General features: G+C 44.3%; 1 protein-coding gene and 1 long non-coding RNA gene across 8 annotated transcripts in view; one reads left to right on the top strand and one right to left on the bottom strand.

Annotated features, from left to right (window-relative positions):
- Nucleotides 1–5612, bottom strand: part of Gm14329 — an 11433-nt gene extending 5821 nt beyond the window's left edge. The window contains exon 1 of the long non-coding RNA XR_001785389.1: nt 5470–5612. This is a non-coding gene — a long non-coding RNA (predicted gene 14329). The remainder of the gene's footprint in view (nt 1–5469) is intronic.
- Nucleotides 1–25261, top strand: part of Grin2b (glutamate receptor, ionotropic, NMDA2B (epsilon 2)) — a 460395-nt gene extending 435134 nt beyond the window's left edge. For 5 of the 7 annotated variants that reach the window (XM_011241221.3, XM_017321396.2, XM_006505575.4 and 2 more), the window contains 2 exons: nt 1960–2198; nt 4534–8410. In XM_011241221.3, the coding sequence (XP_011239523.1) occupies nt 1960–2198; nt 4534–6384 (2090 nt within the window). In that variant the 3' untranslated portion in view covers nt 6385–8410. Of the gene's footprint in view, nt 1–1959; nt 2199–4533 lie in introns of all 7 variants that reach the window. The other 2 variants (NM_001363750.1, NM_008171.4) reach the window with 1 other exon arrangement.

Below are 25261 nucleotides of genomic sequence, written 5' to 3'. Positions count from 1 at the left end.
TGCCATTATTAATTGCATCTGCAATGACCCAATTTCTAAATCACACCCTAAGCTACCATAAAGGTGTGGTTTAATATGAGAATTACAAGGAGACATACTTTAACCTGCACTGGGTAAAGATGAGGGAGGAATTAAAGTAGTTGGAGATAAGGGAACATTTGAAGATTGTGTGGGACTTTGATGCCTCCGGGAATGAAGTAGGCTACAGTTAGATGTCACCCTACATGTGGCACAACACCAGACAGATGTAGGGCAGTGCTCTTTCTATTCCAGGAGGAAGGAAAGTGAAACAAATGTTTGTCTGTTTCTACATCCTTCATTCTGTCCTGCCACGGTCTTCTGGTTGAAGAGGTGGAGGGCAAGGATCCTCAGATGTAGATACCAGAAGGCATTTCCTGTGTCTTTCTGGTCATGGGCTGAACACTGAGAAATGTATCTCACCGGACTACTATCTTCTGCATTTCTCTTCATGTCCTTGCCCAAAACAGTCTACCCATAATCCTCACACACAAACTAATCTAGATAGAGATGATCTTCACTCTGCATGGTTCTGAAGTCCACCAGACACGTGGGTCTGTCAACTAGGTCCATGGGACATTTTTTATTAGGGAAGACATCAGAGACACAAGGCCAGGGTCAGGTTTCCAGGTTCCACCTGAATCTGGCTTCTACACTAGTTAGAAAAAGCATTGTTGAATCAAAGAAGAGAAGAAACGTGAGTGGATTTCTATAAGAACGAGTAGGGGTTTGTAGCTGGAATGCTGATAAGCCATGCTGGTATAACCAGTAGTCACAGCCAAATGGATCCAGACTCTATTACCAAGTAGATCAGTAGAAAGGATTTTGGGATTCATTGTGCTATGCAAATGCAAAATTTTAGCAAACTAGACTTTCATTTGTATGAATTAGTGACATCCTGGAGTAGGTACTTGTTTTCTTTGTCTTTTGCTTGTTTGGTTGGTTTTGGTTTTTGGTTTTTGGTTTTTGGGTTTTGGGTTTTGGGTTTTGGGTTTTGGGGGTGTTGTTTGAGATGTTTACATTTCTACTGATTAGTGTCTAGTGATAGTAGGTCAGAGTCTGACACAACTGGAGAAGTCCTTGTCCCTTTAAGCAGAGTTGAGAGGAGGCAAGTTTAGGTGATCATGTTTCATTCCAGCTTCCTCCTCATTTGGGTTTCATATTTTCCTCTAAAAGACTTCTGAAATTCTGAGAGAGCATAATGATTCAACCTCTTTCAATCTCTGTCTACCTCTCCTTCCTCAACCTAATGTGCTCTGTATAATTCCAAGTTTTTACTTGTTTGGTTATGTTATCCCCACTGTCTATAAAATAGAGGTCAGAGAGTTTAACCTCAGAATTCTTTTACTAAGCTTTCTTTGCTGAGGGTTACTACTCTGCTTGAACTGGTTTTCTTGTCTCTCTGTAAATGAGCATCTATTTTTCTACTTCTTCCTTGGTGATAATTCTACACCTGCTGCCTGCAATGCCTTTAAATATAATATAAATTAAAATCCATCCCCAGTCTCAAGTTTCTCTCTCTCTCTCTCTCTCTCTCTCTCTCTCTCTCTCTCTCTCTCTCTCTCTCTCTCTCTCTCTCTCCCTCCCTCTCAAACCCATTGACTGCTTTTCTCACAAACTGTTCTCACTAATTTGAACTCTTGTTCCTTGCATGGCATATTGTATATAATACCAAGCATTGAGCTGCCAATTTGCACTGGCTAGAGCAGAGTCACAAGGAAGTCCCATGTCCTTGAGTTACCTGTGTTCCATTCATTACATTTCCACTAAATACTTGGAATGTATTGATGAGTTAAGATATAATGGCATTAATAAAATGTATTCTTTTTCTCTTTTTGTGTTTGCCCCTTTCTGTCTATTCCCTTCTTCAATGTCCTTCCTTCTTTCTCACCTTTCTCCTCCCTCCCTCCTCTATCTGTCTCCTTCTTGTCCTCGTTCTAGGGGAGATGGAAGAACTGGAAGCTCTCTGGCTCACTGGCATTTGCCACAATGAGAAGAATGAGGTTATGAGCAGCCAGCTGGACATTGACAACATGGCGGGCGTCTTCTATATGTTGGGGGCAGCCATGGCTCTCAGCCTCATCACCTTCATCTGTGAACATCTCTTCTATTGGCAGTTCCGACATTGCTTCATGGGTGTCTGTTCTGGCAAGCCTGGCATGGTCTTCTCCATCAGCAGAGTAAGTGTTTTGATTGAGATACTCAGAGCTTGCTAAGGACAGTTCAGCCTTGCTCAGCAAAGAGACCAAGAAGGTGCTTGTTCCAGCCTTATGTGGCTAAATCATAAAGCCAGATCACGGGCACTTCCCCAAGGGTCTGTGTGAGAGAATTTCAAATGCTTCTAAGATGGGTGGTGCTATGTTTCTTTCCTTCCATTTTAGACTCAGACATTTGATTTTTCTATCAAATTTGGCTTTTCCCCATTTGCCTCTTACACCACCACTAATTGATTCTGTATAGGCTGCATTAATCAATTCATCCTTTGAGGTAGGAATCATAACATTTTCTTAAATAGCATAGTGTCACATAGCTTATTCTAACACACAAAGACATATTATTGGTGTTTTTACTGTTCCTATATTTTAACCACATGTGAAGTAAGGGAAATTAAAGAGCCTAAAGGGTGGACACAGTGACATATGCCCACAATAAATACCAACACTGGAAGACTACAGCAGGAGGATCACGTGTGGGCATGTGTATGTGCCTGGGTCTGTGGAGTACAGATATAAATACCATTTGAAAGAGCCTAAAGAACCCAAGTCTTGATTAATTTTTTTTTTTTTAAAAAGTATATTACAAAAACTTACTTAAAAGGAACAAGACTCCAGGCCATTCTTTGTTTAGATCACCTTCATTTCTGATTCAAATTGAGGTATTAGGAAAGCAGTTAGATATATGAAACTCGGGTCACAGATGGGAAGTTTTTAAAGAGTAGGATTCTTCTGATTTTGTTGACATAGTTGTGTGGACTCACGCATGGAGTGGTGAACTCAAATATCCTTTTAGGATTGAAGATCGTGTTGCAGATATGACTCAAATAGAGTTATGAAAGAAAATGGATTTCTCATCAAACTGTTTCATTTTCTGGACATTTTCCTGTAGTGTTTTAGGGACAGGGAAAAATTTCTCCATTTCCTCTCTAGCTGTCAGTGTGCACAGGTCATTCAGTCACATAAGAACAGGAGAAAGGAGCTTGTGGGGCTCCTGGTCCCTGGGCCCCGTTATTCAGCACTTCCTAGAGGCCAGAGAGGTGGGAGAAAAGAGACATTTTAGTTGTGGCCCTCTGACATGGGCACTGTCTTCACAGAAGAGGACACTTGGCATTTCTTCCTGACCACTGTCAAGAGGTCAGAAATAAGAAGCAGAAAGGGAGTAGAGTGCCCTCCAGGAAGACCTTGTGTCTCACAAGGCCTGACACTTCTTGGCCACATAGCTACCATTTTTCCCTCTGACCTTTTCTGTTCTCGGTCCTGACCGCTCAGATAATCTTCTTTTCTAGACTAACCTTCTTGTGTGTAAAGACACCGTTTAAAGCCACTTCTTCATCTGCCTCACCTTGCTAGGGAAGTTTGTTTGCCTTTCAAGCAGCACATGAGAGATGAACAGTAGCTGACCTGACTTGAGATGTGGGGACACTGTCTGCCCAGGCAAGCAACCCAGCCTTCCTCACAGATGCTGTTTTTCAGTGCCCCGAACAAGTAGCTATTTGCCTGGCGTTCTTCATCAATACTAATTTGATAGAACATTAATTATTTATGATAATATTGACTATAAAAAAGAAAGCAAGAGTTAAAGGGTGAATAAAGGAGAGACCTCAACAAGGGAGTTATTCATTCACATTGAGCTCTTGATATTTGTCCCACTTTTTCCCTCCCACAGTGTAGGCCACAGCAGTAGAAAATCCTTCTTTGACCCCAGGGCTTTCCAACTCTCTGTGTGAATTCAGTTCATGCTTAGCTGCAGAACAACATTGCTCCCTTGTTATTTGCTGATCAAAATTCTAAAAAAATAACTGTTCAAAATCGGTCAGAGCCAGAAACAAGAAGCCACTGTGAGCAGCATCAGCCAGGCTTGGCCGACCAGAGCTAAGTGGCTCTAGTGTCTATGGTGCTTCCAATATTCTGCTCCTGCTTTTTGCTATATGTCTACAGCCTGGATCCCTTTATAAAATGTAAGACTCTGCATCCTAAATAGGAGGGAAACCCAAGATAGATCGCGGGTTTAGTTGAGGCACGTAAGCCATGTCCTCTGTTTATTTGAGTCCTCTGGTATGATCACTCCCCTCCCTGATGGCAGATTATGATCGTTAGCTCATGAAATGAAGTTGGCTGAATTCAAGGGGCTACATCAACCAAGCTTCTAGTCACGTTTTCTGTGAATTCAGCAAACTGCCTGCCTCACGATTCTCCTATCTTTGTCTTACCTCATTAAATCATCAGTGGTAGGGCACTGTTGTTTATGGTGTGTTTGGGTTTCTCTAAATTCAATGTGTACCATCCTATATCCCTTCAGGGTATCTACAGCTGTATCCACGGAGTAGCTATAGAGGAGCGCCAATCCGTGATGAACTCCCCCACTGCCACCATGAACAACACACACTCCAATATCCTACGCTTGCTCCGAACGGCCAAAAACATGGCCAACCTGTCTGGAGTCAACGGCTCCCCCCAGAGTGCCCTGGACTTCATCCGCCGTGAGTCCTCTGTCTATGACATCTCTGAGCATCGCCGCAGCTTCACGCATTCAGACTGCAAGTCGTACAATAACCCACCCTGTGAGGAAAACCTGTTCAGTGACTACATTAGTGAGGTAGAGAGAACATTTGGCAACCTGCAGCTGAAGGACAGCAATGTGTACCAAGACCACTATCACCATCACCACCGGCCCCACAGCATCGGCAGCACCAGCTCCATTGATGGGCTCTATGACTGTGACAACCCACCCTTTACCACCCAGCCCAGGTCAATCAGCAAGAAACCCCTGGACATTGGCCTGCCCTCCTCCAAACACAGCCAGCTCAGCGACCTGTACGGCAAGTTCTCTTTCAAGAGTGACCGCTACAGTGGCCATGATGACTTGATTCGATCAGATGTCTCAGACATCTCCACGCATACTGTCACCTATGGCAACATCGAGGGCAACGCAGCCAAGAGGAGGAAGCAGCAATATAAGGACAGTCTAAAGAAGCGGCCAGCCTCGGCCAAATCTAGGAGGGAGTTTGATGAAATCGAGCTGGCCTACCGTCGCCGACCACCCCGCTCCCCAGACCACAAGCGCTACTTCAGGGACAAAGAAGGGCTCCGAGACTTCTACCTGGACCAGTTCCGAACAAAGGAGAACTCGCCTCACTGGGAGCACGTGGACTTGACTGACATTTACAAAGAACGTAGTGATGACTTCAAGCGAGATTCGGTCAGTGGAGGCGGGCCCTGTACCAACAGGTCTCACCTTAAACACGGAACAGGCGATAAGCACGGAGTGGTAGGCGGGGTGCCTGCTCCTTGGGAGAAGAACCTGACCAATGTGGATTGGGAGGATAGGTCTGGGGGCAACTTCTGCCGCAGCTGTCCCTCCAAGCTGCACAATTACTCCTCTACGGTGGCAGGGCAAAACTCGGGCCGGCAGGCCTGCATCAGGTGTGAGGCCTGCAAGAAGGCTGGCAACCTGTATGACATCAGCGAGGACAACTCCCTGCAGGAACTGGACCAGCCTGCTGCCCCTGTGGCTGTGTCATCCAACGCCTCCACCACCAAGTATCCTCAAAGCCCGACTAATTCCAAGGCCCAGAAGAAGAATCGGAACAAACTGCGCCGGCAGCACTCCTACGACACCTTCGTGGACCTGCAGAAGGAGGAGGCCGCCTTGGCCCCACGCAGCGTGAGCCTGAAAGACAAGGGCCGATTCATGGATGGGAGCCCCTACGCCCATATGTTTGAGATGCCAGCTGGTGAGAGCTCCTTTGCCAACAAGTCCTCAGTGACCACTGCCGGACACCATCACAACAATCCCGGCAGCGGCTACATGCTCAGCAAGTCGCTCTACCCTGACCGGGTCACGCAAAACCCTTTCATCCCCACTTTTGGGGATGATCAGTGCTTGCTTCACGGCAGCAAATCCTACTTCTTCAGGCAGCCCACGGTGGCAGGGGCGTCGAAAACAAGGCCGGACTTCCGGGCCCTTGTCACCAATAAGCCAGTGGTGTCAGCCCTTCATGGGGCTGTGCCAGGTCGTTTCCAGAAGGACATTTGTATAGGGAACCAGTCCAACCCCTGTGTGCCTAACAACAAAAACCCCAGGGCTTTCAATGGCTCCAGCAATGGACATGTTTATGAGAAACTTTCTAGTATTGAGTCTGATGTCTGAGTGAGGGAAGAGAGAGAGAGAGAGAGATTAAGATGGGTGCGGGAGGGATAGGGCTGTGGGCCGCGTGGTGCGCATGTCACGGAAAGAGTCGGGGGTGAACTTGGCTCCCATTCGCTTTTTCTTCTTCTTTTAATTTCTCTATGGGATCCTGGAGTTCTGGTTCCTTACTGAAGGCAACCCTCGTGGCCAGCACCCTTTCTCCTCCCTTGCGCAGTTCTCTTCTTCCCGCGTCTGTCCACCATTCCTGTTCCCATAAGAGGATAGAACGGGCCTCAGTGTGGGAGGCTGGAGAGGAGACCAGAAGCGCTGCCTGTGTGCTTCTTCCTAGCGCAGAAGGGCTCTGAGCGATTCACTTTGAGCGAGGCTTTCCTGATACTGCTCTTTTTGTTCAGGCAAGGAAGCGAAGGTGTTTATCTAAGGAAGGCCATTGAACCTCCTGCTCCTAAGAGAGAAGAGGCTTTCTCTGAATTCTTGCTGCATGGTTGGCATCTGCTGAGGGGCCATGTGCCAAGCAGAGGGCAGGAAGTCGTTGTATATATATAAGCCAAAAAGATAATAATAATAATAAAAACTTTCTTCAGCTTCAGAAGCCTCAGGGGTGGTGAACCAAGGGAGAAGCCATTGGTAGAAGAGAGATTCCTGAACGAAGTGGGTAGTTCACTGCTACAGTGTCCCATGGTGCATTGGAAGCAAGAGTATGGGACTGTGTATGCACATATACATGTACACCTGCACTCACACGTAGTCAGGTGCCTCTGAATACAGAGAACGAAACCTCGACTGGCTGCTTCCTCCCACATACGAAAGCAATGCGCTTTTTTTTTTTTTTTTGGCTTATATATAAACTGATGTCACCCCAATTTGGGCTATCTCTCCATTTTTTCCTTCTTGAGTGAAGGTATAGAGATTCTTGATGAAGACGAATCCATATTGCAGAAAAGACAACAGAAGGAAATGAATGGAACTGAGTCAACCCTACAGAATACTTTGTCAGTAGCTGCTAATGCTTTCCACCAGCTTGGGCAGAGAGAGCTTTTCAGTAAGGCTGAAGGGAAATGGAAATAGCTGTGAGTCCTTTACTCATACTTAGAATCTAGGCATTCAGCCCCTTAGCTGGATGAGGTTTTGGGGAAAGCTCTTCGTATAAGGCTTTGTGAAAGAGCCATTACAGTAGGGTGAGAGAGGGGGATGTTTTTAGTCATTAACGGTAGGGTTAGTGAGAAAGGGGGATGTTTTCAATGCTTTGATCCCTTCTTACTTAACCTAGAACTGAAAGGGCAAGCAAATTCCCCCTGGATTGGTGATGTGTCAAGGGGACACGTGGGGGAGAGAAATGAGCTCATCGCCAAGGGTACATCCCTGGAAAGCCAGAGAGCATGAAGGATTGAGAAGTGGGAGCCTGGGTCCCTAGGCATGTGACTTGAAATAGTGCAAGCGCTTCGACAAGCCCCAGTTCCCTCTCAGATTGTACCACTCGACAGTGAATGTGCTTGCGTGCCTGCGTGTGCGTGTGTGTGTGTGCGTGTGCGTGTGCGTGTGCGTGTGCTTGTGTGTGTGTGTGTGTGTGTGTGTGTGTGTGTGTGTGTGTGTAAAACTACAGGGATGGGGGTGCTGGCAGGTGTGATGCCCCCTCACTTAAAGTTGGAAAATTAAGAAGGGAAATGAATATTTGTCACTGCCCGACCTGAAACTTGGGGTAGGGGTGTTCCATGGGTCAGTTCTGCTGCCCTGCCCTCCCCTCACACAGGGTGGCGTCCAAAGAGCCCTGGGTCTGTGTGGAAGCTTGACTGCAGGATCGCCGTGTGGCACACAGGACACATAAACCAGAAAGGTGCTTATTCTTCTCTGGAACGAAGCTGCCATGTCTCTTCACGTCACATCCTCCTGGCCTGCTTCTTGCCTTCCTGGTCGCCCCGCCTCATGGCCTCCCCTCATCCCCATACTCGACTGCTGTCTCCCACCTTCCTCCTTGATTTCTTTTTAATTTTTTTTTACCTCAGTATCTCTCATTTAAATGCCAACTGAAGGCCTTGTTTTCTTTCTAAAATGAACGTGGGGGCAAGGGGCTGAACCTCTCAACACCCTGGAGAGAGGAGCGCGGAGTGCTTTATTTTAGGTTCCAGGAAAGACTCTGAGAGAGGACAGAGGGCGTGAGGCGTCTCCCAGAGGAAGAAGGAGAAGGGCCATAGAAACATTGCTTCACTCTGGCTCTGTCCAAGGGCCAGAGGCTCATCCCCCACTCTTCCTCTTACCTCTCACCCTTTAAAATTTTAAAAAGAAAAAAAAAAAGGAAAAAAAAAAAAGAAAAAACCAAACCAACTAACCTAGCGAACAGCAATCTAGAAAACAGGGGGCTCTGGTGGTCTCCACAGGCCACAGAAATCAAGATGGTGTTTATTTGGTATGTAAATATTTTGTTTTCTAATTAATTTTGTATAGATAAAGTGTTCTCCTGTGAGTATTCAGGGTGTTGAGCCGGAGGGAGTGGGGTGGGGATGGGATTGAGGGGGGATTGTTTCGTTATGGGTTTTCATTTTCAGTTGGGGAAATTGTTTGACATGGCCTTTGTTTCAGAGTGTCTGGGAAAAAAAAAGTTAACGGGAACAGAAGCCACTATGGTGACTAAGCCAGGGGAAAGCCATTTATGTCCATGCCCCATCTCTGAAACCTGTCTTCCTGCGGATCTGTGAGAAGTGAGCACGCACTTTACCTGAGTTTTGCTGGGTCTCTATCAGTATTAAGCAAAACTTGGTCTGACTCTTGTCTTCTAGGGAGACCATAGGAAACCATCAATCTGTCAAAAACAAGCTGGTGGCATCAGATTTTTCTCTGTCAGTACCTAGGCTTACAAAGGTTCCCCAAAAGGGCTTGAAAAAGAATTGAGGTCCAGCGGCCTCCTTTCTTGGCATGGCTGAGAGGTTTCAGGAAGCCAGGTTCCGAGGAATCTCACAGCAGCCTTCTCTGATACTCAACAATCATCTTACCATTCTGATCCTTCATGCTCTGGTACCCGAGCTCGGAGCGCCCCATCCGTCTACCTGTGCCTCCCTGTAGAAATGACCTCTTCGGGCACACCCAAGAAATCTCCACTAATTTTACTTAAGCATGTGGTTTCAGGCTGGTAGAGGGATAGCAATGGATACAAGGGTCTTACAGACATATATGCTTTTCTAGAAAAGGTCCCCAGACTCCCTCAAAACTAGCAAGATAGCTAAAACTAGTTATAGAGGTGGGCAAGTGGGTATGTGAGGGACAGTATCAATGGTGGCTTAAGAGTTACCTTGTTCTTGTTACTGCCATTAGGAAGGTGCTATTTTGCTCAAATCAGGTGTCCCAAATCTGATTTGGGGCTAACCAGACAAATAGAATCTCTTTTACTGGATTGTTGGCTTTGTGAAAGATAGCAGCTTCTCTCTCCCCTCCCCCATCCTCCCCCCCCCCATTCCTAAATTGATATACCCAACATACTGCATTTTCTCCCCTATTCTCTTACCATCAGAGACTGTCATCTGGGAAATTTAACTATCCTAAACCCCTTATTTGGCCTCAATTGATCATTTTTTTTCACCTGGATACTGGAGTTGGGACCAAAGTACGGTCTTCATGGCCTACTCTAGAATGAATAAGAAAATGAAGTCTGTCAAGTTATAGATGTAAAATTCCATCATAACAAGCCAGTAGGATGCCTAAGAATTCAGCAGTGGCTCCCATCTCCATCCCTGATGGATACGGACCAAGATCCAATCCATCCAAAACTGTGAGGTTCTGTAGAGCCCTGAGAGCACCTTATGTTCCACAGTGTCCTTCAGAATCCATGCTCTCTCTCATGAGTGCTAGCTTCCCCTGCGGGAGTGGGTGGATGGGTGTGGTCCTGCATCACTCCTTTTAGTGGCAATGCTGACCCATTCGCATGCCCAGTGACCTCAACAACCTGACCCTTGAATTTGCCTGAAGTGAAGATGTGCACACCCTCTCGGAGTGTGGCATGTACAGTGGACCTTGTTATTTCCAAGCTGTCACTGTGTATCCTCAACCAGCACTTGGGAAACGTCCCTAATGTGTGTTCCCTGGTACTGGCCACAGCCATTTTGTGATTGGGGCAAAACTCCCAGATGATCCCATTAAATGTTGGTGGTGTCAGTAGTGCCCAAACGCATGTGTAAAATAGGAGTCTTCTATACAGTGATGTGAGTACCACTCACCCAGTCTTCCATGGCCATCAGGAATTGCCCCAGGGAGAATTCTCTGCAGAGTGCTGGTCACCTGCACCTCTCATTTAAGAGCTAGGGTTTCTTTTGTTTGGTTTGGTTTTTGTTTGTTTGTTTTTTTTTTCAGTAACTTGAAGATTTAGGGAAAGATTAACTATAATATTTGGGCAAAAGCCTTTGGAAAAGCTATTCCTGAACTCAAATTGTCATTATTTTTTTTATTTATTTTTATTTTTTTGATCACCGTCTCTGAAAAGGCCCTGTCCTTACTTGGCACCCTGTGAGTGTCTGTTTTGGTGTGCTAGGAATGATTCATGTGTGCGCATACATGATGTAATGGCAGTTTATTGGTGAATGTGTTTGGTGTTTCTGGGCATTGTGGCCATATGGTATGTTCCCAAAGCCATATAGAAATTGTGGGATCTAGGGGCCGCGAAAACACATGGCGTCACCTTTGCTTTCTTCACCTTGGTGTCAGAGAATGTTCTTGCTGTCTAAGGGATTCTTTAGGGCAAGAGGCACCCCAAGGAGGTCAGTCATACCAGAGTGGCTCTAGCCTTACCAAAGGCAAATGACCCATGGCTCGCTTTCAAGATCCCAGAAGAGCCTGCCAACTGCTGGCTTCCCAGACAGATTTACTACACTAGGGCCGAGCTGTCCATCTGCTGTTGAAATGAAAGTGTTCCCAGGAAGAGTGACATACTAAGCCATATTAGGGATTTGTACATTTAAACACCTAATCTACATTAGGATTTTCATTCCTTTTCCTGGGGATAAACTCTAATAAGCCAGCAGGAGAAGGCAAGTAGAGCATCATGAACCTCAGAGCAGGGAGAAAGAATAAAGGGTCCCGAAAACTAGTCAGTGAAGCCATGCCTCATCTCTACCTGTTTAGTTAAGGCCCATGGGAACCTGGCTTAGGAGTTCTACATGGGCGTTGATTCTTCAACACACACTCATGTACATAGTTTATAAACAGCAGAATTTAACACCATGTAGAGCAGGTAAGAACTGTGACTTGGGAAGCAAAAGACAGACACCTCTCCTCAAATACAAGATAGTGAAGAGAAAGCCGTAAAGAAAAACGGTCATTCACATTTAGTACATAACCCATTAGTATACTGTAGGAATCACTGAAGAATCTGTTCTCTGTTCCTGATCAAATGATCGGCCACTCAATTGTCTTGCCTGCATTCTAAACTTTTCTAGTCTCCTTCCCCATATTCCCTGTGAAGGAGCCAATTGACCCTCGGGTGCTATTTAACCTGTGGGCCTATGATATGGTTGAGTCCATGCTACAGTGTACATTTGTCATTCTGAAGGCTTCTAGTATTGATCTGGGTCTAGGATTCCATCTGACTTGAGGAGGCAGCCATCTATAAGGTCACAGGCAGAATGGTACATCCTGCTGCCATCCCGTTCTAACCACATTTTCTCAGTCATATCCCGTCTCTGTGAGTTCTGTGGCTTGGAATATTACCTCTCTACTCCAACAACAAAGCCCCAGCCAAAGCCTTAAGTGAAAGTCTGTGCTTTTATAATGCCTTGGAGAGAGCTCTAGGTAGTAGTACAGAAGCAAAGGGAAGTAACTTTGCTTTGAGAGTATTGGGTTACCATAGTGATGCCTGGGATACAGAACATTAGGAATCTGTGCATCACTCTGCCACTGTGTCCTTGGGCATTGATATCAGAGTTAATAATTGTGAGCTGCTGGTGATGGCCCACATTTTGCATTTGCTGGTGTGACTGGGGGGGGGCTGTTAATGGGAACTGAGAGTGGAAAGTAGAGTGAACGGTAGAGTTCCTCACAGCCTTGGGATGCTGCCGTAGAGCATATGGATTTTGGCAAAAGTGAAAGTGGTATTTAGTGCAAGGGTCAGAGTTACAATCTAAGTCCATTACAAAACTGTTATTTTAAAGATATGGCTTCTAACCTGAGCTCTATTTGTCAGTTAATAATCATCTTACAGTTGTGATTTAAAGGGTAGTAAAGAAAAAAATCAATTAAAAAGTCCTACATAAATATGTAACTTAAAATAAGCCAATGTTTGTTGAGCATTTATTATGACCCTGAGCTGGTGCTGAGAAGCATATAAAAGTTTTTAAAATGGAGTATGTTATGTTCATGCAGGCTGTGCAAATGCACAAATGTTAGCTATTTACATGTATGTATTGTGTCTATATAAATAGGTGTGCATAAAGTCCTCTCATTATACATGAAGGTTTAATATTTTCTGGTGTCAGGGTTTGTGTCAAAGATATCCATCATGTTATTTAAGAATACCACAAAGATTCAACATTTCTACATCAAGGCCAAGCCCTCGTCACTTCTTCTGGGATTACAACCCATTCTAGAGCTAAATTCTCAGAGATTCCCTTAGATCACAGCCTTGAAATTCCTCACTCATCTCTGCCAGTTTCTCAGCTGAACACTCTTCATCCCTGTGCACCAACCCCTGCCCTTGAGACCTTCTTGAGGTACACTTCAGGCTTCTCCATGTTGCATTTTTACTCCCTTCCACCCAGCTGACTATATTCATCTCAAAACAAAACTTGGAAACCAACTGTAGGATCAAATCTTCTCTCCGTTTGATTAGATTCTTGAATGCCCATTTTTAATCTCTGTTTGTTCTTGCTCTCCCGGCCTTCTCAATTGGATAGTCTTTCTTTACATCCACACCCAATGTGGACATTGGTGTCCACATAGACACGGCTTTGCAATGAGTCTATAATCTGCTACTCACCTACAAACACCGAACAGCAATATTTCAATGAGCATCTTGCTACAAAACCCACCGGTCTTTCTTTTGCTCTGCTGCTCATGTGTAGACATTAACCTGAGCTAAGCATCAAGAGGTGGTCCATTCTGATGTGCATCTTAGCTCTCAGGTCCTCGGTGAGCTTGCTGCTTCCTGATTCTGCTCAACCTTGACTTGGCGTGTATTCTAAGGTTGACTCTCTCTATCTTAACTCCTCAAAATCTTTCTGACTCCTATAACGTTCATGGTTCTGAGTGAATTCAAGTCTTCACTCCTAGACCCTAATTTTCTCTTCAGCTCAGTACTGAATCTCACCTTACATTGACTCAAATACCCAGATTGGCCCCTTCAAACCAACATAATTAGAAAGTCTCCTTCTGGCTGATGGTACCACTGGTCTCTCACCACACTAAGGTTTTGCCAAGAATTTTTGCCTCTCTCATGTCCCCAGTTTTGCACATGTAATCATTTGGAAAGCCTGTTGGTTCTCACTCTAGAGTTGGTTTGGCCTCTGTTGCTCCTCCTAACTCTTCCCTTCATTGATGGTTTCAGTGTTGTACATCATTGTTTGAAGAGTTTATATTTCAGTCTACTCTCATCAGCTTGCCTGTCCTAACGACAGCTAGTACACATCCTCCCTAGTCCCAGAAACAAGTTTAATGAGCCACCCTGGCCATGGTTTTCCAACAAGCAGGACTGATGGCCATGTTCCCTTGTGTTGTCCTTGTGGCAGGACAGTTAAATTACAAACTTGTCCCTTACTCTTTAGCCAGCTAGATTGGCTTGTATCTTAAACTACTCTTTTCCCCAAATTCCCTACTTCCAACTCTCCTCACCCTCCTCTCTTACAGAATCCACTTCTTCTGTTTAAATCTTCAAAAACAACGACAAACAACTATAGCATATATTCCCCTTCACAAGCTCTGCACAAAAAATCTAGGCAATTTATGAATGTCCATGACATGCAATTATATCTCCTGGATGGCACCCAACAGAGACCACCCTCATAATGATTTGGTTGTGTGTGCTATCTTCCCCACACCAGATTCTGAACAAGCCATACATTTAGTAGTCTATTGTTTCCTATATTACCTAATTGGGTGTCTTGTATATGAAGAACACTAGTGAATATTTGATATTATAAATAACAATGGAAAATGAGTTCACTTATTTTACCCACAGAATATTTGAATCTACAGGAATATGTAAGGATGAGTTCTTGCCCCACAAACTCCACGTTTCTCTTTTTCTCCACACAGAGCCTCAGTAGTACACTCACAGCATGTGTGTGCATTTCCACAGGCTTATTTCCAGTGGAAATGTGTATTTCTCCAAGTCATGCTTCATTCTCTGAAGTCCTTCTTCTTTGGCTACTTCATGGTTATTAATGTGTCTCTGCAGTGATGGTTGTGCACAAAATAAATGTCAGAAGATTAGACTTCGAAGAATGTTGATCAAATGGGAGGTGAGTAGAGCTGATGTCGGGACATGTCACTGTCCTGAGTGAGCACAGTATGATCTATGCTGGGATTGACAGGTCTTTGTTTCAAGAGTTAGACAGTTTGAGTTATTTGGACCCTTGTTACAAGATAAGCTCACTAACCACTCAGCTTTGTGAGTCTCAATAGGATTTGTGATCCAATAGGATTGCACTGAGTGCTGGAAGTTGCCACCTTTGTAACCAGGTGGCCCAGACCCGGGGTCAGGGGCTATTTGTTCTGCTTCTCCCCTTGGCTTGATGACTTTCTTTTCTTGCCCTTTCTGAGGCTTTATGGCACTGAGGTTATTAAACACATTACCTCTGACATGCACATCTCAAGTGAGAACACGTCAGAATTTTAATGACTTGATCCAGAAGAATTCTAGTGTCTCAATTCCTCTTTTCTTTAGATGTGATTAGATTCGTTGCCCTAGAGGAGAGTGTAGCACCACTGGCCTGATGATCCTCTTGTTGCTCTGTCTTCCTGCAGCCTTTGCTGTTGGTCCCTCAGTTTTACTGAACAATTCCACCTATTCATTCTAGTTACTGTCCATTTCTGTCTCTGAAAGAACTCTTGGGGCTAGTCCTATACTTTTACTTAATCTTCTCTGGTACCAGGTAATATTCTCTTTCTTTCTCCTGCCCAGCTTCCCCTATAAATCTCATGATGTCATTGGTCATGAATTATTCTCCTTTGGGAGGCATCTTCTGCCACTGAGTGCTAATTTAAAGCATACTGGAGTGAACCTAACTCAAATAAGTTACAGGCAATGACAAGTCTGTTTTTCAAAAAACCTAGCAGGGTTCATTCTTCATCAAGACAGGAAGGGGTCGAGAGATTATTATTGGCAAGCTGGAGTGAAACTTGTGACACCTTAGGAGGAATCTAGTAAAAGTTAAAATGTTAAGTCTAAAGGGGTAGGGTTTATTTTTGTCAGTTCTAATAGATGTAGATAATATTAATCCTAGCAATGGGGATAATTAACATTTTAAAGTAGAGTCCATCTTATGATATTATGAGACTGGTTTTAAGCAGAGGAACAGTCTGGTACTAACTAGTGGCTGTGGGGACAGACAGCTGTTCTCTCAAAGACGGGCATTTCTGCTGGACCAGTGGATGTGTCAACAAACTGCATGAAGTTTTCCATGATTATTTTCTATTGTCTTATTCTACTCTTTGTAAGAAATTATTTACCAGTACCTGTAAAGGGTAAATAATAAGAGGCCCATAATAGTTCTAACCTTCACATCACAAGTAGAACTGAGAGCCTGATGGTCCCTGATTTGAGGTTCCCTTCAGGAAGTAAGGAACCCCCAAAGGACCAGACTTGCCCATAGCCCATTCCTTTGGCCACAGCTAATTTTCGAAACCTCACGTTAACAGGAGAGCATGATTCCAGGAGTCTCCCAAAGGAGGGAAGAATTCTCCTTTCTGTTTACCTCTTTTGGTTGTAACCTGAGAGGCAAAAGGGAGACAGATTCGATCTAGGGTATATTACAAAGCATTTTCTAATGGCCCATTTCAAAGTACTTGGGGACTTTAGGCTGTGTGAGCCATTGTTGAAATGCCAGGGGAGGTATCCAGAGAGAACTCTGTACCTGAGGTAAGGGAGCTGGACTCAGCCTTATCCTTGAGGTTCTAGATGCTTACAGGAAGTCTGGTCACTTGTCATCCCTGAGTCATTGCCCTAGTCCTTTGGATGACACCCAGAGAGTTGTTGCTCACCACCCTGGGCACAGAGAGCACAGCTTGTCCTACCATCCTTGCTGTAGAATGCTAACCTTTGCAAATCTGTCTACCTTGGCAGGAGCAGGTTCACAGTATTGGCTCTGACAGGGGAGGAGCTGCAGGGGCTGTGATCACAGTGATGTGAAAGCGCACAGGGGCCTGCTTCCTTAAGATGATGGTACTGCTTAGCTCCAAAGGGATTCGTTTCTCCTTTTAAAACAAAACGAAACAACAAAACAAAGTACTATGCCTTTCTGATACCTCAGCCCTAGTCAGACTAGTTTGTGTAGCAGTCATTGCCGCATTTTAATTCTAATTAGTTAATTGTAGTCAATTATTATCAATAATCATTTTCTTTTGCAATTAGAGCTATTTTAATGTTTCGACGTGGTATAAGAAACATTAGCAAGCCACAGCTGATGCCACCTTGTTGTCTCTGTCTGAATTGTACTTTCAGTCTTACAAATAGGTTCCATGTCCTTCTCATAGTTGCATGTAATTAGATGATCACTTTGCTATGAGTACTTTCATGTTTGTGTATTTTACCACTGCCCCTCAAACACACACACACACACACACACACACACACAAACACAATTAGGATAAAAAGCTAAGAACATTAATGTGTACATGATATTTAATGCTCCTAAACAAGAGCCTGACCAGTATAGTTCTGTTAACCCCCCCACTTTGTCCTTTGATGCCCAAGACGTAAATAACAAGGCATCTTGAACCAGAGGAAATAATCATTTTATCACAGTCCTCGAGACTCTTGGGCATTTTAAATGACTAGGGCAATGAGTTCAGCTATTGAGTTATTTGAGTTCAGTCTTGATAAACGGCAAAAGAAATCACTAAGACATGGGATAGTTTACCATCACCATTTCTCCAGACAACCTCCTTGGACATGGAAACGTAATGGAGTTTAGTTATACAGATGAACACGCTGAAGTACAAATGCATTGGTAAGTCAAAGCTTGCATAGTGCATTGTCTGGATTTTGTACCACAGTCTGTCTCAGAAAATCATGCGGCATGTATAACTCTCCTACTCCAAGTTTCTAATACCAAACAACAGAGGGAAGCCATGAAATCCAGGCAGTTGTTTTAACCAAACCTTTCACACAAAATTCATCTTCCCAGATTTCCACCCTGCCCACTTCCCATAATCCATTAGTCTATAGAAGCCAGTCAATGAGTGGAGCAAAGCGGGCATCTGAAAAACAGAGACAGAAAATTTTCTGTAATGAAGGAAATTTGAAGAGCAAATCAAGATGTATGGATCTTGTGAGGTTAGACATGGAGAATAACTTTCATTATTCAAAATTTTCTTATGGAATGTGATCAGACCAAACCTCCCAGATTAGTAGCCTAGGAAGGGAACTATTAAGAATATGTGTGAGGTGGTAATGAAATGCTGAAGGTGTCAGTAGTTTGGGCTAGCCCACAGGGATAGCTACTTCAAAGGAGAATCATTTACATTATTCCCTGGGTCATTGTATCTAATGTAGCCACATTTAAGCATATTCGACTACTAATATTAAGGCACAAGTTGGTTTTGGAAACATTATGTACATGAAGTATAGTGCAACTAGCATGTGCAAGGAACTCCTGACAAAAGACCTGCTGTCCCCCGGAGCCAGAATAAATGATTGACTTCCTAAATCCTAAAGGAAGGGGAGTAGTAATGTCTGCAGCAAGTCGTCATGAGACTTTTTTTTCACCCCAAGATTATAATGGTAAATTGTTTAATAATCATAACTGAAGGTCTCCCCCCATAGCTACCTTCTCTGGTTCCTCATTCCCATGCATGGGAAGAGGAAGTGAGGCCAGCATAGGAATGCTCCTCACACTGAAAGTTTAGAATTAAGTTGGTGACAAATAGCACTTCTCTTCCCCCTTGTTTGCCTCCTGCTTCCTGGCATAAGAACATGTTGGTATGCATAGCAAACTAAGAAAAGGGGCAGCCCATTTATTTTACCTTGATGCCACAGTGGCTTTGTCATTCTTATGAGTTGCATTACCTATGTCATGATGCTCCCTACTAGCAGATATCAAGGCCAAGATCTGACGGGTGTTGGAGCATTTGAGTCCCCTGAGATGGCCATTTTCTCTTTGGTGCTATTCTCATATTCATTGTCGGTTAGAATGGAAAGAGGATTCGTAGGACCCTAAGGGCATGGCTGGAGAATTACTTAATTGAAACCACAAAGCCCCTGTGCTTAATATTAAATATTAAAGTGGAAATGAAAAAGGCAACCCTCGAGCCCAGCTGCCCACAGTACAGATCAGAGAAGCATTATGGGAAAAGTCTTAGAAAGAAAGTCCCTATCTAACCAAGGCCAAAGCAGCCAAACTGAAAATATAAAAGAATCACAGTAGCTTCCTATTGTGAGGGTGTTATGGCTGGCACAGATTGTTCCTGTGCTAAGATAGAAACAGGTAAAAGTCCATCTCAGAGCCTAGGGCTCTCTCCTCAGCAGCAGTGTGTGCATGAACCTAAACTCCTTGCCGCTGACCTTGGGGACAGAACGGAATTCCTCTCATATTGCAGATTGATTTTTTTCCTAAGCCCAGCTTACCCACTGGTCATTGAGCCCTGGGGTAAGTTATAACCTTCCCTTAGCCTCCTGTCATCTACCACTTCTATTGAAGAGCAATCCTGAAAACCTGTTTGGTTTTAAGGCCTGCTGGATGAAGCTAGATATCTGGGTGGAGGTTGGAAATGGGCAACGTGTTTCAACACCAAGAAGAGAGGCCCCCTGTGCAAATGTGCATGCCCAGTAACTTGTAATCTAATCAGAAAGTCCGAAAGGCTTTTGTAGGTTCGAGGCATCTTTATTTCAATGGAACAAGATGGCATATTCCTATTCTCTTCGTCTTCAGCTCACTGCCTGGGATACCAAATGTGCTTCTTCCCAGAGAGATAGACCAGACCAAGACCAAAAGCCAAACATCCCCAGGCAGCTGTGACTGCCCTCTGCCTATCTTTGTTTCTTTCCCCATATTACCTGCCACATGATAAAAACAAAAAATCTGCACAGTCATCACCAATCAAACACCATACTAGCAAAATACAATACAGAAATTTAGTAAGAAATAGTGAAACCAGGGGCCGGAGAGAGAGCTCAGTGGTTAAGATCACTGGCTCCTGAGTTCAATTCCCAGCAACCACATGGTGGCCCATGACCATCTATGATAGGGATTTGATGCCCTCATCTGGCATGCAGGCACATATGCAGATACAAATAGACATAAAATAAATAATTAAACAACAACAACAACAAACGAGTAAAATCAGTGTGTTTCACTAAATCCCAGTCATCTTTGGGGAATATAATTCTGTCTGTCTATAATCCATCCCTCCTCTGAAGACCTTCCCCTTAAAAGCCATTATTACAACATGAATGGTAGCTATGCTAGGAAATTGGCCCCCATAATACTTATTTTATAGCCACTGAAAAGTGGGTTTTATAGTTGACAATAGCTTTTCCAGTTCTTCCCACAGGGAAATCTGTCTTTCCCTCCCTGCCTCTTGCCATAGCTCCTGATACCACTTCTTGATGCGGCTCTCCCTCTCTACCTTGTTCTCCTGTTAGCAAAGAATGCCCTCCTTTAACTGAGTTCTTATTTAGACAGTCTGCTTGGAAAATGATCTGAGAGTAATTTCTCATTGGCTTTCTCGTTACTCTTTAATTTGAAAAGGAGTTGAAAGGAAATAGTAAGAAAGCAGGCAAACCAGGCCTCGTCCTCAAACGCTTCAACTCAAGGTCGAGTGCCCAGAAAGTGAGTGTCCTCAAGTGGGAGCCTGAGGACGTGTAAAGGAGAGAGCTGTGCTCCCGAATATTAAGCAGCCACTGAGCAGGTGCACATGGGCTTTGGTCAAGATGATTTCTGTGCGCATGGACACATTAATCTCTTGCCCCAGCTCTGGTTTCCTGCAACGCTGGCTCCTTTTCTCTGTCATTTCAAGGCCCCGGATCTGTGCATGGAGAGTGTTTGTTTTCATTTGAGCACACTGATGATGGTACGCTCGCTCCAGCTCTGCCCTGAGTATAGAGGAAGCCAATGCTTTTTAAATCCTTCTACCAATGAGCTGTTGCATGTCAGGTACGAGCTGTTTAGAATATATTAAAATGAGAGGGAAAAAAAGATAGATGAGAAATAAATTCAGCGACAAGTAGAACAGAGCGTGGTTTTGAAATAATGTTCTTCACCAAGCTGAGAAAAAAGTCCAGAAGCAAAAGAAAGGGGGTTGAATAGTTTGGAAGACAAAAGAGGGTAATATTCACACCAAGACACTCTGGTTATCCCCACTAAAAAATAGTCTTTCACCCCCAAGCCCTCATGAGCTCTATCGGAAGGAGAAGCCTGCTACTGCTGGCTGCTGGTGATTGCTCAGACATGGAGGTGGACTGACTTTAGAAACAGTCTCAGACTTTTTTACAGAAAGGTACCGATAAACAATACACCCTGAGTCTTCAAGACTCATCTACAGACCTCAGGACCACTCCCCACTAGCCGTCTCCATTCTCCAGTCTAGAATATTCTGAGGAGAAAAGCCACATGATCATTGTAGCTGCAATTACTCATTTTGAGAAGCCAAAGGGCACAGAGGAGAGGTGAATATATCAAGAGTACAGAGCTAGTTCACCCTTTTTAATTTCTTCATCTTCTTCAAGTTCAGCGTGGCTTGCCATCACAAACTTAGGTCAATCACATCTTCCCACCCCAGTGAAAACACCAAGTTTTATAATCTGATTACTGTTTACTCCAGAAAGGAAATTGGTGGATTCAATTACAAACAGGCATTTTACAGATTGCCTTAATCCTGATTCTTACACATAGTAACATGGAATGCATTGACTCAGACCTGATCTCCTAAGCTGTAAAACCTCACTGAAGGGAAATAGATCATGTGTTTCTGAACCAACTTTGTTAAAAGTATGAAGTAATGCTCGAGAATGTTCTATCTGCTAATTCTACAATTAGCAGAAGGCGTTTGGAAAGTAGGCAACACGGGACAAGCAGAGAAAAGGATGGAGACAGAGTCCAACCAACTAATGAGAAATTAAGGTTATTTTTAATTATTAAAAATAATAATAAACCCAGCATCAATTCTTAGATTCCAAATGAGCTCTGTGTTTGTCACGCCAATGTTTGCATAAGTAACAGAGATCCAGGGTTTCATTTTATTTATTTTCTTGGAAGAGGCGCTTTAGTGGTCGTTTGTTTTACTTTACTTTTCTATGAAACTGGACTTGGAAAGCATTTGTTTGCAGCTTGAGGACATGTTTATCCTTGTAAGGTTGCTTATGCAATTGAAACCCTATTCCAGGACAGTCTAGGTGCTGGGAATGAGCACACCAGTGTTTCTGTCTCTTGAGCCTCGTGTGTCACTGAAAGGAAATCTTTCATATGTTGTAGTAACCTTAAGATGCTTAGCAGACATTCAGGTGGAAAGCAGATTAGGCCAAGCTTGACGTTGAGGTCCCCAGGGAAGTTTTTGTTTTGTTTGGTTTGTTTGTTTGTTTGTTTGTTTGTTTGTTTTTTGAAATGGCCCATTTTGTGATGGCCAGAATGATCCAGTAGAGAGAAGAAATTGATAGTTCCTAGAAAGAGAAGATGCTGATGGGTAATATCTATGATGAGCTTAAGGGAATGGAATCCAATGCACAAACAGAAGGCTGGATGTAGGTGCCTGCAGGCCATTTATAATGGAAAGACTATGGTATTGGTCACAGATGCAAGTAGGTAGATAGATTGGGGGTTCTGTCTGTTTTGATTGATGATTCTTCAGTGACATGCAAAAGGAGCTCATAAGTTAAGGGGCTACCCAGGATGGTTTCAAGGACCAAACCAGGCAGAGGAGAACAGCGAGGATTGCCTGATGCACTTGACTCTAGATTTGGTCACTGTGTTGTTTTAAGGGAGAGAGGTGGAATGGTCTGAGAATGGCAGTGAGGAGCAAGCGAGCCACCTCTAGACTGGTGCCAGGACAGATGTGTGTCAGGAGAGCACACTACTCAGTGAGACTGCCGGAGCCTCAAGGATGAGCCAGGAAGGTGGCAGCAATCGTCAGGGAATGTATGGCAGTGGAGGACCCCAATTAACAGGAAGGAATGGGAGTTAGGAGGGATGGAAGATGGGCCCACCTAGGAGATGAACACGCTCACCCATGGATGAAGGTCAGAGCGGGTTCCTCACAGTGACTCTCCTGAGCCAAGCTATGGGCAGCTAAAGTTGGTACTGGTCGTCTTTATCAGACTGAAGTGGCAGGGCTGCCCGGGCTAGACTAGGCCTCACCAGCAACGTGTGGCACCTGTAATGGTCCATCACCACCCCCACACCCCACACCTGCTTTTTAATTGCTCCTAAAATGTCTACCCCCACATTCTACTTTTGCTTATTTACTTGATTGGAGACAAAGTCCAATCCTCCTGCCTCAGCCTCCAGAGAGCTGGAATTACATGCATCAATGTCCACTCCTGGTTTGGCTGTGCCTCTTGTCACAGATGTCTTTAGATATGAGCCTGAATGCAAACTGCACAGTGACTCTTCACTTCCAGAAAGATCATACCCAACTGTCAACCTTACCCTTTCTCCTTTAAAATCTTCCAACTAAAGTTGCTCTCCTTGGGGGGGGGGGGGGAATCAGAATTCTTTGTTCTTACTTATCTTAGTCTTTGTTCATCTTTTAAAAGAAATCTCAGAGAATAGCGAACAGCTTTGCTTCTGCCCAACCCTGGCAAGTGAAGGTTTCCTCTGACTGGTCATTTTTATCCGGTGTTTCCTTTTGTGGCAGAGAACAATAGGCCAGGAGCATTAGGAAGTGATTGGACATCTCTAAAAGCTCTGCAGGGAGGGCATTTCGGATGATTAGGATGACTGGTTAGGGAGGACGGGTTTTGAGTGAGGCTGAATGAGGGGGAGGGGGAGGGGGAGGGGGAGGGGAGGGGGAGAAGTATTTTGAAGATAATACTGGAAAAAATAAGTTTGACCAAAGGAGATGGCAGAGGGTAGGGTTGGGGGACCCACTTTGTAGCACCTGGAGATTTAGCAAGCATAAACTCGATCCTGCCTTCCCCACACACTCATGTCTGGCTCCAATGACCAACTGGTCTTATTTCATTTAATGGGCCTTTAGGAAATCATAATTTGAAGAGACAGTAGGCATTTCTAGTTCTCCTGACCCAACAGAATCTCGAACAGGGGACCGGGGATATCATAAGGGCAGTGGCTGGTTCAGCATCACTGTTCACCAGGGAACATGTACCCTTCACCTCTGTCTTATCCTTCCTGATGGTCCTCTCAAAGATTAGCTGGTGTTCACCCAGGCTCATCTAATGCCTGTCTTCAGTTCTGCGTTGGAATAGTATTACAGCCAACTCAAGGGCTTATTCCATGCTTTGTGCACCAATGCTGGCTAGAGCTCCTTTAGCAAAGAATAGGAAAGCCAGAGCTACTGGGGTATGTGTTGACTGCTTTACTTCCTGCCCAGCAGGAATCCAGCCTTTCAAAGGTAAACTGAGCACAGCCTAGTTTCCATCTACTGAGACTTCCCTTGCTTTAGGAGGTCACACCAACATAATTGGGCAAGAAGAAGTATGGAATCTGTGTCAAGTGGGGGAGAGGTTGACAAAGGAGAAGAAATTTTAAGTGGGAGTTTTGTGACCCATTGACCACCCCCGCACTCATACCTTAGAGTTAGCCCTTGCATTTGTGGAAACACATCCTGGGAGCTAGCTGGCATGATAGCATGGGACCAGAGACGACACGGGATAGGACAATGAACTCTTACCTGTAGGAAATATCTCTTTTCTTCCAGTGCTCCAACGATGTGTCATAAGTACACTGAGCCACAATGGCCGAAGCATGTGCGTGTGTGCCTGTGGGTGTGTGTGTGTGAGTTTGAGCAGGAGTGTGAAGGGCTGATGGTGGAAACACAGAACACACCCACGGTGGCTTGGGCTGCAGTCTCAGAACCACAGCCCTGCAGGAGTCATTCCTGGGGAGGGGTAATGGTCATAGCTTCCCGGGTGTGGTGTTCCCCGGCACCGGAAGCACTCAGGCTTGCCTGGACTCTGTGAGGCCAGATACCACATTCCTCCCCTGGGCCAGCCTTCCTTCCTCTTGACTCTCAGATCCCCCCAGGCCATTCACTTCCAAGTTCTTTTAGGTTTGTTTGTTTCGGTTTTTTGTTTTGGTTTTCTGTAAATATCGATTTCTTATTTTGGACATGCAGGGATCAATTGAGATTCTGGAGTGGGGGGAGGGGCGGATGACTGGGTCTTTTATTTTTTTTCTTTCTCTCTTGGATTTTGGTGTTTGAACTTGAAAAAAAAATACAAGTATATATATAAGCAAATGACTTACCTTTAACAATCGAAATAAGTTGATTTCATTCTTTTGTTTTATCTTGTTTCTCATTGGGGTAGGGTGGGGGTGGGGGGGTCTCTCGGGTGGAGGGCTTTTTTGTGAGCTGTATAGATTTCCAGTTTGGACTTGTTCAAATGATGCAGGAACAAAAATTAAAATGAGTTAAAAAAAAAGACAACATAAAAACAAGAAAAACCTTTGTGATGTATAAAAGCTGTACATAGTCAAAGATCCTTTCTCTTTTCTAATGGCAAATTATTTCTGTCACTTTATATTCAAAAAATAAAGAAACCTACCACAAATTATCAGGGTAAAAAAAAATC

This window comes from Mus musculus, chromosome 6, assembly GCF_000001635.26.
Source record: "Mus musculus strain C57BL/6J chromosome 6, GRCm38.p6 C57BL/6J".
Lineage (NCBI taxonomy): Eukaryota > Metazoa > Chordata > Mammalia > Rodentia > Muridae > Mus > Mus musculus.
Note: the sequence above shows the minus strand (reverse complement) of the source record. Positions and strands in the feature narration are given on the sequence as shown.